The 15,238-nt window shown below is 42.2% G+C and overlaps 1 protein-coding gene and 1 long non-coding RNA gene across 2 annotated transcripts; both read left to right on the forward strand.

The window, feature by feature from the left end:
- Positions 1 to 2,420: 2,420 nt before the first annotated feature.
- Positions 2,421 to 4,079, forward strand: LOC135493988 (uncharacterized). The gene is made up of 3 exons (XR_010448334.1): positions 2,421 to 2,499; positions 2,804 to 2,869; positions 3,274 to 4,079. It is a non-coding gene; the product is annotated as an uncharacterized LOC135493988 (long non-coding RNA).
- Positions 4,080 to 8,998: 4,919 nt separating this feature from the next.
- Positions 8,999 to 15,030, forward strand: LOC135493670 (uncharacterized). Its single transcript, XM_064781164.1, has 3 exons — positions 8,999 to 9,604; positions 10,281 to 10,636; positions 11,336 to 15,030. The coding sequence occupies exons 2-3, from the start codon at positions 10,388 to 10,390 to the stop codon at positions 12,347 to 12,349; spliced, it is 1,263 nt and encodes a 420-aa protein (XP_064637234.1). The 5' UTR covers positions 8,999 to 9,604; positions 10,281 to 10,387; the 3' UTR covers positions 12,350 to 15,030.
- The last annotated feature ends 208 nt before the right edge of the window (positions 15,031 to 15,238 follow it).

The raw sequence follows: 15,238 nt of genomic DNA on the forward strand, positions 1-15,238 counted from the left end.
CGGGACATTTGTGTGCTAGATTAGCGAGTTGTTATCTAAAATGTACCGGCGTCACCACCCAGTCGGCGGCCATGTTGGATTTGACTTGGAGGAAATGATAGGGCTTCCCAATACAACAGGCGCCCTGTGATTTTAGACAACATCTCCCTTATCTTACACCCAAATGTCATGAAATTTTCAGGAAATGTGTTTTATGGTGTACTGATTACGTTTATGGCTACTAAATTTAATTTTAATGACTTTGTACCTGACTTTAAACCTGGTGGACGCTGTTTAGGATGACCGCCATGTAGGCCTAGTGCATTATACATGCCCCATAGTGATAGTGCATTATAACACGTGAAGAACTATTCGAATTAAAAACAACGATATCTTGGAAAAAGCACATGCAAATTCAAAATTACATTGGAACCTCCATTGGCGAACGGCTCTCTTTTAAGGACAGCCACTCTAATAAGGACACCGCATCTGGTCCCAATTTTCATTTCCTGAATTTGACCTTGCAATCAGGACACCTCTCATGTAAGGACAGCCCCAAGGATCTCCTTGTTACAGAGAGGTTATATTGTAATAGTATACTAAAAGCTAATGTACATTCTTCTGCTCTGTGGTGTCCCAAATATTATTCGGGAAATGTAGTTCTAAATTTTAAATGTATGAGTCTTCAGAAGCTCCTTGAATACTATCTGAATCGCTGGCCCCTTTTTTTGGGGGGGGGGGGGGGTGGCGAAGTCCTTTTTCTTTTCTTTTTTGGACACCCTGTAGCCTATTTTAAGGTAGGCCTATATTGGTAAGCTGGTTGAAGTTGAGAGTTTTTATGGCAACATGATTTATGTGCGTATTACATCAGTAATGGACTTTCCTATAAATATTATGAAATTGTGCTTTAGAAGTTGACTCTCTCTTACATGTAGGAACATTGTTAGGTGATTCAGGAGGAATGAGGATTCAACTAGGCCTGTTGTGATTTGTGCTGGAAACTCCCTGTTATGAAATGTTTTGGGCTAATATGGGGTGTGTGAGCAGAAGGCTGGACGCAAGGGCCCAACGCGCCGCGTAGCGGCAAAAAAGCGAAGCTGGCGAAACATTTATAACGGGTCACCGTCACTTATTATTGGACTTATAGCGCATTTACGGGGTTGCAACTATTTTGCTTTATAGTGTCACCAGGAAAGAAAAGCATGCGACCTAACGCCGATCTATTTGTATAAAGTGATAATTGGAAGGTATATAGTAGGAAATATCAATAAAATAATCATTCCATGTCGTCTTTTGAGGGCATTTTTGATTGTAAAAAATATATGTGTACGTCACCGTAGTCTCTGCAATGATAATTTTATCAGAGCAGTCTCGCGCAAGTAGAAGTTCTTTACCTATTAGTTCTTCACTTATTAGTCTCAACGTCTGGCGCAAAGCCAGACGTTTTCCATTACGATTTCACTACGATGTTTGACAAGAAGGAGCAGTGCGCGAGATATGCTAATGAGCAGACGTCCCTCGCTTGAGTTTCTGAAGAATGTTCCATATCGCGCTAAGCTCGTCACTGCTGATTATGACAGGCGTTCAACGGTAGGTATCTGCTCCCCAACTTCCACCCTAATACGGTACAATAAGTTACCATTTGATGGGAATGGGACAATGCCCTCACTGTGTATGGAGTCATAGGGATAAGAAGACATTATTCATTAGTGTTGGTACAAGTGATTTTGCCCAAAAAGCATGCGCATTCAAAAAACAAAATGCAAGGTATCACGTACATGACCATGACGACGTGCAGAAAGTGCACTGGCCAGTGCATACCCTATGGCTATGTACTAGTAAACATGGTAAACATGAACAACATCATTATTCATCGGCAGTTCATTTTACTCCGAGCTTCTCCTGAAACATATAGCCATGATGATTAGGCCTACCATGTACCATGACCAATAACAGCACTAGTAGATCATGTAGGCCTAGATGTCAACAAGTTCACATGAACCGTATAATCCCGCATGGCGCATGTGGGGCATGCGTCTAAACCAAAGCCCCAAAATTACTTGTTTTGGTCTATTTCACTTGTGTTTCCCCCGTCTCCCAGTCCATAATACATTTACAGTTTACAATCCCCGATCATGGCCCAACAAAAGGTCATCGGTTGACTAAAGGAACACAACTGTTCAATGGATTTATAGTTGAATGCGATCAAACTACGTCTTTTCAATCGTGGATTGTAAATTTAACCCCATGGGCCTAGGGAAGGCCCTATAAAAATACTTTCGACACAGTTATTATCTCCGCTGCCTCCACCATGTTACACACAGTGCTCACTGCTGATTCTAAAATGCGCCACCTAGTCAAAACAGGACATATGTTCTTCTAGGAATAGATCTCTTTCCAATATTTCGTCATTCCACTATCGTCATCACCTCATCATACTTTCATTGACATTACAGGCACACATCCACAGAGCACTCTTCAAATCATCTACACAGTGGTTATCCAACTAGGATTATAAAGGTGATTTCTTAGCCCCGCACAGTGGGTTTCAGTCTTGATAAAGGGGCACTATTGCTAGCAGCTAGGTAGGCAAGATAAAGTTAGCCGAAGTAGCCGATAGGGGTCTCTCGCCCCTCAAAGTCCGTCACAACTATTCAAGCTTGTACAAGGAATACATGCAGCGCTGACTCTAACAAGACCCAATGGGAATGTCGCACAGTCATCTGTCAAAAACAAGACCTATGTTGTAGTATGATCTCTTGCCAATATATATTTAATAATTGCACTATCGTCATCACCTCATCATACTTCATTGACATTACAGGCACACATTGACATAGACCACTGTTGCAATCAACGACACAGTCGCTATCCAAGTAGCATTATAGAGGTAATTATCATTATCATACCTCATTAGCATGTGAACCAATCGCGTCGCGTCCTTTGCGATCACGGCAAAGCCTCATGGAATAATGTCTTTCATCGTTGAATAATTTTTCATATTCCATGCCTACAACTTCAATTTCTTCATATTCCATGGCTAGAAGTTCAATACTAATATAATATCCAAGATAAAGTACAAGAAGTAGTCAATAGGGGTCTTTCACCTCTCACTGTATGTCCACACTATTCACGCTTGTACGAGGAATACATTCAATGCTGAATCTAACAACACCCAGTGCCCTTACTCTGTATATTAGTCACTGGAAGATGGCCCATTTCACTCCTTGCTTCTACTTCACCTATAGTCTCATTGCAAACGCCTCAGAGCTATGATATCACATTCACTTTCAGCTGTCATGCAACGCAACAACTGTGCTATCTGCCATCGCACATCAACGAAGAAGTGCAGCCGCCCATATTCCACCTCACGTCTGTCCGACCAGCTGCAATCCTCGAGGACGCCCCACTGTACCACGATTTCACTACGATGTTTGACAAGAAGGAGCAGTGCGCGAGATAGGCTAATGAGCAGACTTCCCTCGCTTGAGTTTCGGAAGAATGTTCCATATCGCGCTAAGCTGACCACTGCTGACCATGACAGGCGTGCATTGGACTGGTACAGGTTGGAACTGAACATTGAATATGCTGGTGGTGACGCTTTCTGATGAGAAGTTGGTCGTGACTGATGCAGTATCCTTGGACTTGTCCACAGCATCGTTCAATCATTGCTCTCTGAGCTGCCTTGATTCTGTACTTACCCAAATACTAAGACCAAATGCCTGTTGACTGTGCTTTAAGTGAGACTGGCGCCATGCCTAGAGATATGACTGACCCCTATTGGCAAATTTGTATGACTTCATCTTGCCTACCTAGCTGCTGCCTATAGTCTCCCTTTAACTGCGGAACACTTGAAAGTCGATAAAATGCCATGTTCCACCTTTTAATGTGTTCAGACCGCCATTTTCAAAATAATCAAGTCAGGACACTGCCTTCTCGTCTCATAATAAATTTTGCTTTCCTCAATAATAACATTTCTTCTTCTTCAATGCTTTCATCATTCCAAACTTCTCCTCCTCTCACTTTTACAGGGGTACAGTCATGGCAATCAAAACCCAAATACTAAGACCAAATGCCTGTTGACTGTGCTTTAAGAGAGACTGGCGCCATGCCTAGTCTCTCTTAAAGCACAGTCAACAGACACCAACCCCCTCAGACTCAGAAACCACAAACGCCCAACCCTTCCTGCTACCTTAATACTTCTGGGTCACTTTGGAAGTCACCGAGGACCGAGCAGGACCTGTTTTACGGAAGGAGCTCCGACTTATATCCTGGCGTTGGTGCCGCTGTGACTGCAAGACTGCAGTGTACCGTTCTTGGCGTTGGTGCCGTACGAGTCGCAGTGAAACGCGGCCAGACCACTGTCGTGGACGTGGTCAGAATCTGTTCCTGGCGTTGGTGCCGTTAATATCCTTTTCAATATCTTCCTGCCTGAGGGCATACCGGGTCGAAGCACCCAATTCCTGCACTGTGTCTCTTCGAGGTTCGGCCGGCCGAATGTCATCCCGTGTTTATAATAATTCGTTGCTCATACCCCAACCGGAACTGTCCCTTTGATATTGCTGAACACTGAACACTTGTCTCCAGAAAAATTTTTGGACTGTTGCTAAAAGTAGTAGTAACGTGCTCATATGAACTATTTTTCTTGGGTTTTTAATATTCGTTATCTACGTTTATTCTTGTAAATAATCACTCAGTTAATTTTAACCAGCTTTTGTTATAATTCTTGCCGGGGGGGGGGGGGGTACCGATAGCCTTGATACACTTTGTCACGGGGGGGAGGGTAATTTCGCCTTGTTCTTTTATTGTGACATATTTACAGATCTCCATAATAATAGACCACAACAGAACAATACAACACCAATACAATCCGAGACCTGAAAACCAAATTAGAGGAAGATATCAATTTTAGTTTTTTCGAAACGTTGTAGCAGAGGATCTGTGGCTCAAGTATATGTGTGCTATGTTTGTGTGTTGATTGCTTTTGATAAATGAGGTATATAACACACTTAAAGTGTTCAAGAAATGTTTGCATTCATTGCATACACATGTACATGGTCGCATGTACGACATTTGTGCTCATGAACTTCGACCAGATTTCACTCTGAATTTACAGCCTGGAATCTTGATGGCCATATAATTTTCATGACTTTGAATGAAATATACTAGAGTCTCTGGTAAGATACAACCCTTGCTGCGAGTATAAGACCATGAGGTTCAGGCTGCTGGTCAATTGTGGATCAATATATTCACGATCGATTATCAATTAATGGTCCTAAAAAAGTAATCAATGTACAGTAGAACCTCTCTATAAAGGACACCCTTGGGACTGACAAGTGCTGTCCTTAATAGAGAGGTGTCCTGATAAGAGAGGTCAGATTGAATGGAAACTGCCATTTTGTGATCAAAACTAGTGTCCTTAATAGAGAGGTGTCCACTAAGGGAGGTTCCACTGTATCTTATCGATCCAAGGTATGAACCTCCTGAACAATATCGGCTAACGGCAGATCAATACTCTTTTGAATAATGCAACAAGTTTATTGTCAAATGCTAGTTTTATACGGTAGAAGCGAAGCTTTTTGTTAATTCATTTCTGGTTGTGGTTGCCTCGGGGTCTTCTCAATGATGCGCATTGAATTCAAAACTTGACGCAAGGGCCCAACGCGCCGCGTAGCGGCAAAAAAGCGAAGCTGGCGAAACATTTATAACGGGTCACCGTCACTTATTATTGGACTTATAGCGCATTTACGGGGTTGCAACTATTTTGCTTTATAGTGTCACCAGGAAAGAAAAGCATGCGACCTAACGCCGATCTATTTGTATAAAGTGATAATTGGAAGGTATATAGTAGGAAATATCAATAAAATAATCATTCCATGTCGTCTTTTGAGGGCATTTTTGATCGTAAAAAATATATGTGTACGTCACCGTAGTCTCTGCAATGATAATTTTATCAGAGCAGTCTCGCGCAAGTAGAAGTTCTTTACCTATTAGTTCTTCACTTATTAGTCTCAACGTCTGGCGCAAAGCCAGACGTTTTCCATTACGATTTCACTACGATGTTTGACAAGAAGGAGCAGTGCGCGAGATATGCTAATGAGCAGACTTCCTTCGCTTGAGTTTCTGAAGAATGTTCCATATCGCGCTAAGCTCATCACTGCTGATTATGACAGGCGTGCAGCGGTAGGTATCTGCTCCCCAACTTCCACCCTAATACGGTACAATAAGTTACCATGATGGGAATGGGACAATGCCCTCACTGTGTATGGAGTCATAGGGATAAGAAGACATTATTCATTAGTGTTGATACCAGTGATTTTGCCCAAAAAGCATGCGCATTCAAAAAACAAAATATGCAAGGTATCACAATCACGTACATGACCATGACGACGTGCAGAAAGTGCACTGGCCAGTGCATACCCTATGGCTATGTACTAGTAAACATGGTAAACATGAACAACATCATTATTCATCGGCAGTTCATTTTACTCCGAGCTTTTCCTGAAACATATAGCCATGATGATTAGGCCTACCATGTACCATGACCAATAACAGCACTAGATCATGTAGATGTCAACAAGTTCACATGAACCGTATAATCCCGCATGGCGCATGTGGGGCATGCGTCTAAACCAAAGCCCCAAAATCACTTGTTTTGGTCTATTTCACTTGTGTTTCCCCCGTCTCCCAGTCCATAATACATTTACAGTTTACAATCCCCGATCATGGCCCAACAAAAGGTCATCGGTTGACTAAAGGAACACAACTGTTCAATGGATTTATAGTTGAATGCGATCAAACTACGTCTTTTCAATCGTGGATTGTAAATTTAACCCCATGGGCCTAGGGAAGGCCCTATAACAATACTTTCGACACAGTTATTATCTCCGCTGCCTCCACCATGTTACACACAGTGCTCACTGCTGATTCTAAAATGCGCCACCTAGTCAAAACAGGACATATGTTCTTCTAGGAATACTAGATCTCTTTCCAATATTTCGTCATTCCACTATCGTCAACACCTCATCATACTTTCATTGACATTACAGGCACACATCCACAGAGCACTCTTCAAATCATCTACACAGTGGTTATCCAACTAGGATTATAAAGGTAATTTCTTAGCCCCGCACAGTGGGTTTCAGTCTTGATAAAGGGGCACTATTGCTAGCAGCTAGGTAGGCAAGATAAAGTTAGCCGAAGTAGCCGATAGGGGTCTCTCACCCCTCAAAGTCCGTCACAACTATTCAAGTTTGTACAAGGAATACATGCAGCGCTGACTCTAACAAGACCCAATGGGAATGTCGCACAGTCATCTGTCAAAAACAAGACCTATGTTGTAGTATGATCTCTTGCCAATATTTAATAATTGCACTATCGTCATCACCTCATCATACTTCATTGACATTACAGGCACACATTGACATAGACCACTGTTGCAATCAACGACACAGTCGCTATCCAAGTAGCATTATAGAGGTAATTATCATTATCATACCTCATTAGCATGTGAACCAATCGCGTCGCGTCCTTTGCGATCACGGCAAAGCCTCATGGAATAATGTCTTTCACCATTGAATAATTTTTCATATTCCATGCCTACAACTTCAATTTCTTCATATTCCATGGCTAGAAGTTCAATACTAATATAATATCCAAGATAAAGTTACAAGAAGTAGTCAATAGGGGTCTCTCACCTCTCACTGTATGTCCACACTATTCACACTTGTACGAGGAATACATTCAATGCTGAATCTAACAACACCCAGTGCCCTTACTCTGTATATTAGTCACTGGAAGATGGCCCATTTCACTCCTTGCTTCTACTTCACCTATAGTCTCATTGCAAACACCTCAGTTCTATGATATCACATTCACTTTCAGCTGTCATGCAACGCAACAACTGTGCTATCTGCCATCGCACATCAACGAAGAAGTGCAGCCGCCCACATTCCACCTCACGTCTGTCCGACCAGCTGCAATCCTCGAGGACGCCCCACTGTACCACGATTTCACTACGATGTTTGACAAGAAGGAGCAGTGCGCGAGATAGGCTAATGAGCAGACTTCCCTCGCTTGAGTTTCGGAAGAATGTTCCATATCGCGCTAAGCTGACCACTGCTGACCATGACAGGCGTGCATTGGACTGGTACAGGTTGGAACTGAACATTGAATATGCTGGTGGTGATGCTTTCTGATGAGAAGTTGGTCGTGACTGATGCAGTATCCTTGGACTTGTCCACAGCATCGTTCAATCATTGCTCTCTGAGCTGCCTTGATTCTGTACTTACCCAAATACTAAGACCAAATGCCTGTTGACTGTGCTTTAAGAGAGACTGGCGCCATGCCTAGAGATATGACTGACCCCTATTGGCAAATTTGTATGACTTTATCTTGCCTACCTAGCTGCTGCCTATAGTCTCCCTTTAACTGCGGAACACTTCAAAGTCGATAAAATGCCATGTTCCACCTTTTAATGTGTTCAGACCGCCATTTTCAAAATAATCAAGTCAGGACACTGCCTTCTAGTCTCATAATAAATTTTGCTTTCCTCAATAATAACATTTCTTCTTCTTCAATGCTTTCATCATTCCAAACTTCTCCTCCTCTGACTTTTACAGGGGTACAGTCATGGCAATCAAAACCCAAATACTGAGACCAAATGCCTGTTGACTGTGCTTTAAGAGAGACTGGCGCCATGCCTAGTCTCTCTTAAAGCACAGTCAACAGACACCAACCCCCTCAGACTCAGAAACCACAAACGCCCAACCCTTCCTGCTACCTTAATACTTCTGGATAATTCGTATGTATGATTCAATGGATTAAACTTGTTTTGGCGTTGAGGAGGGGGAAGAGAAAACGTACACTTAACCCATCCTCCACTCCTAAACCAGTGTCGACAATCAAACGCAGGCCTTGCCTTTTGAAATTTACAGGAGAGCTATTGATCACTCTCCAACAACATGCTAGGAGAGCTAATCACTCTCCCACCTCGCAGTGCCCATAGCTCTCCGTGAATGGTCTCGGAGTGTGGTCACCCACCATGTACAATCTGTCTACATTACAATAGTGTTTCAGCCAGGATTTCCAAAAGGCAGGGCAATTTCGGACTCTCTTGGTTTGATAAAATATTGAAGTCGGTAAAAGGTCCCACTTCCCGTCCCAACTCTTATCTAAAATTCTTGTTCAACAGTCACATATAAAAATCAAGCAAAAGACATTGTAAAACTACAAGATGGACATACAATTCTTCAGATGCGAGCGCGATTGACTGCGCCCCTCGGCCGAAGTTTACGAGCGCTATGGAGCGCAGGAGCAATCGCGCACGTCAAAAGGCAAGGACTGCAAATGTAAGTCTCACTTGATGTCAGTACTACCAAGTCCAATCACTTCATCCGGAGTGTAGCTGTTGAAAACCCATCTTCCGGTCTGGAGACGGGTTATCAGGGGGTCACCTGGTACACTCCGGACCCAGTGGACCGGCCTCGTCCTGTTACCCGGGTGTATCGAGGAAAGACGATCAGGATGACGAAATGCAGTGCATAGGAGGAGTCTATCACCTGAAGGCAGATGGCAGGATCTTTTGTGGGAATACGCGACCTCGACATTAGTGTTTGACTCAAGGGTAGGTAGCATCCGAATTGAGAACACTGCCACAACACTTGTTCAAGCCTTGGAGTATAATGTTCCAGGACAGCCTGCGGACGAATTAGAAGGGGTGTATGAAATAGTTAAGAGGTCCAATCGGTGCAGTGTAATCGGTGGTCTCCAGGTGATTCCGTCTACAGCGTTCGCTCAGCACGTGGAGGTGCTGCAAGGAATATTCCTCCTTCAAGACCGGATCGTTGTTTTACGTGTCACTACAGTTTGGCGCCAATTGGGTTTATTGGCTGGCCAAGTTACTTCGTTCTCGGCCTGTATAGAGTTGATTGCAAGCTATTCATATTTCTCACTTGATGGGCCGGGTACGTTCCATCATAGCAAATATTTCATGAAGACATGCACAGATTGCGATATTTGTAGGCCCAACGAAGGAGTTCTTGAATCTTTAAAAAATCTTAATGGCTGAAAGTTACGAGGAATCAGCATGTCCGTTTAGAGGCACTTATTTCAGAAGGAAGCACTGTATGCTTGGCGTGCATACTTGACTTACAAAACAGGGATTTTCAAAATAATTATTCAGCCAGTATTTACATATACATGTACAATGGAAATTTCGAACTACATGTACATGTATGTATATAAACATCATATTTCGCTCCTACCGTAACCTTCTGTGGCTTTATGTGCATGAAAAACAGACTCTGATCACGAGCAACTTTTTACAGTGGAAGCTGCCTCATGTTAGATATCAGAAAACAACTGAGAGAAGTATTACATAACTTTATGTTACCAAGCACTGGTCGATATGAATGTGGTCTTCATATATTTCGTAAACGTCATAATCGATTGGTACATTCTAAAACCAGATTTAAGGTCTCAATCCGTAAAATCCGTTTTGGTTTGCGCCTTTGTGTGCCACCAGCAGAAATGCACGACTTTTAATGTTCTGTTAGACGATAATCATATCATTTGCCAGATGAGCAAGCGGAAGGGAACATGCATGGAAAAGACAGATGCATCTCCTTATCCTGGGTTCCGGATGTTTCAAGTGAAGGTAAGTATCAATATGAAATGACGCAAGTTGTTTTTACTTGGCTTATATATATACATGTATGTATATATACATATATAGTAGTTATCCTACCTACGGCGTTTGCTGCCGGTGCAAAAGTAAAAAGTGTCCCCCCCCTGGAAAAAGTGTCCGGCCTTATTGTATTCTGCAATATGGTTCTATAGAAACCGTGACCGTCAATAGCTCAGAGATTGAAGCGCATAATAGAATCCTTTGTTCCCGGACATTTTATCCTAGGACATTTTAAACTTCTACACCGGAACCCAAGGAGGCTCTAGTTTAACAACAATGACAATTAATACGACGCCTATAGCCGCCAGCGATCGTACTGTTTTTCGATATACTGTACGGACGGACTGAGCGCCAAATTTTGCGATTCCGCGACGATAGATTGATCTTTGAAACTTCTTTGCTGAACCACATGTGAGTGGAAAGGTGACTAGACAGGTGAGTAGGCGGATGAGGAGTGTATGGACAATGCTATTTTGGCAAACAATACCTATTTGATCCAATTTGTAAGTACATGTTTGCCGAAGCTTGGTTTGATTGTCCGGTAAATTCCCCGGATTCGGCGTTATTGGGTCCATCCGGACGCAATGAGCACCATTACAAAACCATTCAGGTATACATGTTGCGAATAGCCGGATTCTGTAGATATGTGTATGTGTATTCACATTCTAGGAAACTTCCCGAATTAAGCTTAACCACGAAATGAAATTCGCAGCTATTCCTCCAATAAAAATGACAAGAAGATTACATCTGTTCTTCCATCCTCATCGTCTTCTGGTACTAGCTGCGTATAAAGAAGAACCAATGTTCTACACGAGGCTCCTTGCTTATGTTATTGACTACACCCACCATACCTTTAAGCTTCTCTACAATTCCTCAATAATCTACATGCCTTCTTTCTATACCATCTATAAATTGGCATCAAACTATTACACGATATACCGCCGTATCAAAGTTGGTGCGAAGAAAATATCAATAGGGAATATCGCGAAATTGTACGACATTTCTAAAGGTAGCTTTGTTGGGCAATTGGTCATACCACCAGAGGAGAAATGTCTTCACTCGGGCGGATGGCGGAACCATTATTACTCTCCGGTTCACACTGTGGATCTAAGAGTATATGTTTTGGCATGTTCATTGCCTAAGGAGGGTGTTCATTCCGTTACCACTTACTATTCCTTTGCGAAGTACGAGGAGACGGAACTAATCGTAACGCTTTTTCCTAATAAAACAGTCACCTTAGCTCATGGAAAAAGAGCAGGATTTATTTTTTCGTTCTTGTTTAGAAACGATGCTTGTTTGTATTTTATTACTGAGTCAACTGCTTTCATTTTCTTCCGTAACATACGCCTTGGTCTGACCAACCAACAAAAATTCACCCTGCCAATTCGGCAGATTCGCTTCTTGGCAGTCAATTACATCACTGGGATATTTCTAGAACAAAATGTTTCGCCTTTGACAGATTTATTTGGTGTCGCTATTAGTTGTTCTCCAGCAGATGGGTTGGGTCCAGACACAGAAAATAGAGTAACTCGGACCTACATTGAAACGCGTGGGGTCAGAAGGCTGTTCGTTCCAAAGAAAGCGATGGTCCTTGGTCGGTACATGAAACTTTTGCGAATATATGCTGCAAAAGACAAGCAGGGTTACTCAAAGTTCGATGGCGTTCATGTATTCAACCGATGATCAATTTAGCTTAAAAGCTGTTCTGACCTGTCTAAAACCGAAATAATACACAGGAAAAGAAGTACATTCTCCATGCTATATGTAAGACACTAAATAATCGGATCCCACAGGGTTCCGTCTTCTGACCATTATTGCTTTGTATATACATGTATATATATTGGTGGCATGAAATCACATTCTAGAGGAATAGTGACAAACTTACTTCATATAGGCTATGATATAATGATGTTTGCTTTCCATAGGATCGCAAGAAATTTTTCTACCGCCTTACCAAAAGGTTGCCGTTCATACCTTCGTTCAATCCACAGAAAGCCTGGACCTACGATGAGAACAGTGGCAAAATGTCTCTATTGAATACCATTTCAGAAATGTCTCCTGAGAGAGTTATAGTCGTATACGAGTTGAGTACCACTTGTTACAAGATTTTGTACAGCGCAAATTTTCACATAGGGCATTTGAAGAGACTCAGTGTATTTAAGCAATTCATGGTATTGCAGTGTGCCACTGGTGTCAAGCTTACGAAAATTTTACACTATATTTTTGATCCCGCAAAAGGTTCTATTTGCGGACAAATCATTATTCCTAAAAGTGATGCTTGTTTTATGGCTTTAAGCGTTGTGACATTCGGATGCCAGGGAAAGGTATTGGTCCACTGTAAGGTACGGGGTAGAATAGCAGCAACTGTTTATGACATAAAAGAGTTGAACCAGACTAGAAATGTTTTAGTCCGTATGGAAAATGGCATAAAGGTCTCTCTAAGAAGATTTCTATTCACAATGTGTGAAGATATTTACCACTTCGAACAACGAGGGAAAATAATGTATATCATATCGTATTTTAAGTCGAAAGTGTACCAACCGGCGAAGTATCCAATAAAATCAGAATGGAGCAGTCAAATTCGTGCTCTCCAACTGAAATTCAACAGAGTTTACGGGTTACTGTTTGCAGTCGGAAGGCCTGGACCTCGAGTGTTTGGGCTTAGGCACTCCCACCGAGTAAATAGTATTAAGAGAGAACCAGGTGAACTCGAGTACCGGTACAGAGAGGTCCAGGTATCCTTCTCCCCATCACAATTCGTCATAGATCACAATACTTTTAACCTCAACCCAACTGATGGGTCATTTTTGCATTTCATCCAGTCCTCATCAAACAAACCCGGTATTATGGTGCTGTATCACTCAGTAGATATATACAGTGCAGAATTCTACCACAGCTAGGATAGTTACCTTGAAGCTAAATGCGGACTACCGAACATTATACTCCCAGACGCAGTTGAATCGGCCCTTTATCTCTCCACCTATTCATGAGTAAGCAAAAAGAGGATGAAGAAATCGGGCTGCCTCGGGTGGCTATTACCTGCAGAAATAGGCCTCTTATAACATTATTTCTAGCAAATAGTTACCGTCGTTCTGTCACCAGCGTCTCACCTTGGGGTTTTATTGACGTGCATGGCCGTCAAGGGTTGGCTGTCCTAAATTACACAATCCCACTTTCGGATACATTGAAGTAAAAATTGTTTGGAATGTGTGTTTGTGTTGAAATTTTGGAACTATATATGTAATACCGTGTCTTTAGTTCATCGGTTGAGTAAGTGGAAGATAACATGTATTGAAAAGGTTTTAACCTTGCATTGTAGTTTAGAGTAACTCTTAAGATTGGAGGCTTTCGACCAGCAACCAGGGGTCAGTCTTCGTAACTCTCAAAAATCACTTTTCTGCAAGAGTTCTCCAAGTTAGTCAGGGCAGACTGTACACACATGTAACAGTTCTCTTCTTGAGGCATGGGAAATTTCAGAGAGGGGTGTCCACTATTGGGCCAACCCCTTGTCTGCTATTGCCCCGCTATTCCCTATCAGCTCAGCATGCAAGGTACATGTTTTGTGACTGTGTTGGAACTGATCATTCATTCCATCAATCAAATGGAAATTGCCATTGTCACAATTCACATCAATTAAGTGGATTTATGTGGTGTCACCAACTGATGAAATGTCACCAAATTGTATGCGTTTTTTATTTTCACAACCATAATGAAACGGCCAAGGACCATTGTGCTCACCGTATATATATTTGGTGGTTAGGAATTCATCCCGGTTAAGAAACATGCAACATGTATAGTATATAGGTCAAACCAAAGTCGGTATGGAATGTGATGTATCGCTGCTTGGAGTACCTACCATAAAAATATCATCGAAAACAAGACACTAATAAGCGAGATATTGCACTTTTTAGTGAAGAATCAGATCGGATCCAAATTCGGTGTCGTAGGGAGTCATGTGTACCAAATTTCAAGTTCATAGCTTTAGCGGTTAAGAAACGTGCCATAGTTACACTTTAGCGGCCAATTCACACCATTTTGACCTCTGTGACCTTGAAAATTAGGTGAAATCAAAAACCCGTATATATATATATGTGATGTATCCTTGCTAGGAAAACCTACCATAAAAAATTATCGAAAACGAGTCACTCATAAGGGAGATATCACACTTTTTAGGTTTCCACTTCTGGCCCCCTGGTGGCCAAGTGAAGAATTTGATCGGACTGAAATTTATTGTCAGAAGACACCTGACCTGACCTCGTCAGATGAAGGGTCGAATCCTCAACTGTAAAGTTTGTGGGTTGCATTGTTGGAACCCATGCACAAATTATAACGCCAAGTGTTCCAGAGAACGCCAACAGCTCCCCTGCCACCATTAAGAGGCGAACAGCTTGTCGAGATGAATGCCACACACGACAATGCAGTACCAGCACCAGTAGGAGCAGAGCCAGTTCAATTAAGCAAGATGAGAAAGTATGAACTTTCCCTATATTAACCTCGAGCATGCTTAGCAGAGCTCAAAATCTCAGGTTTGTTAGTGGTCTGAAATATTGATCAGATTTTCATCAAGTTCAC

Source organism: Lineus longissimus, chromosome 9 (genome assembly GCF_910592395.1).
Source record: "Lineus longissimus chromosome 9, tnLinLong1.2, whole genome shotgun sequence".
Taxonomy (NCBI): Eukaryota; Metazoa; Nemertea; class Pilidiophora; order Heteronemertea; family Lineidae; genus Lineus; species Lineus longissimus.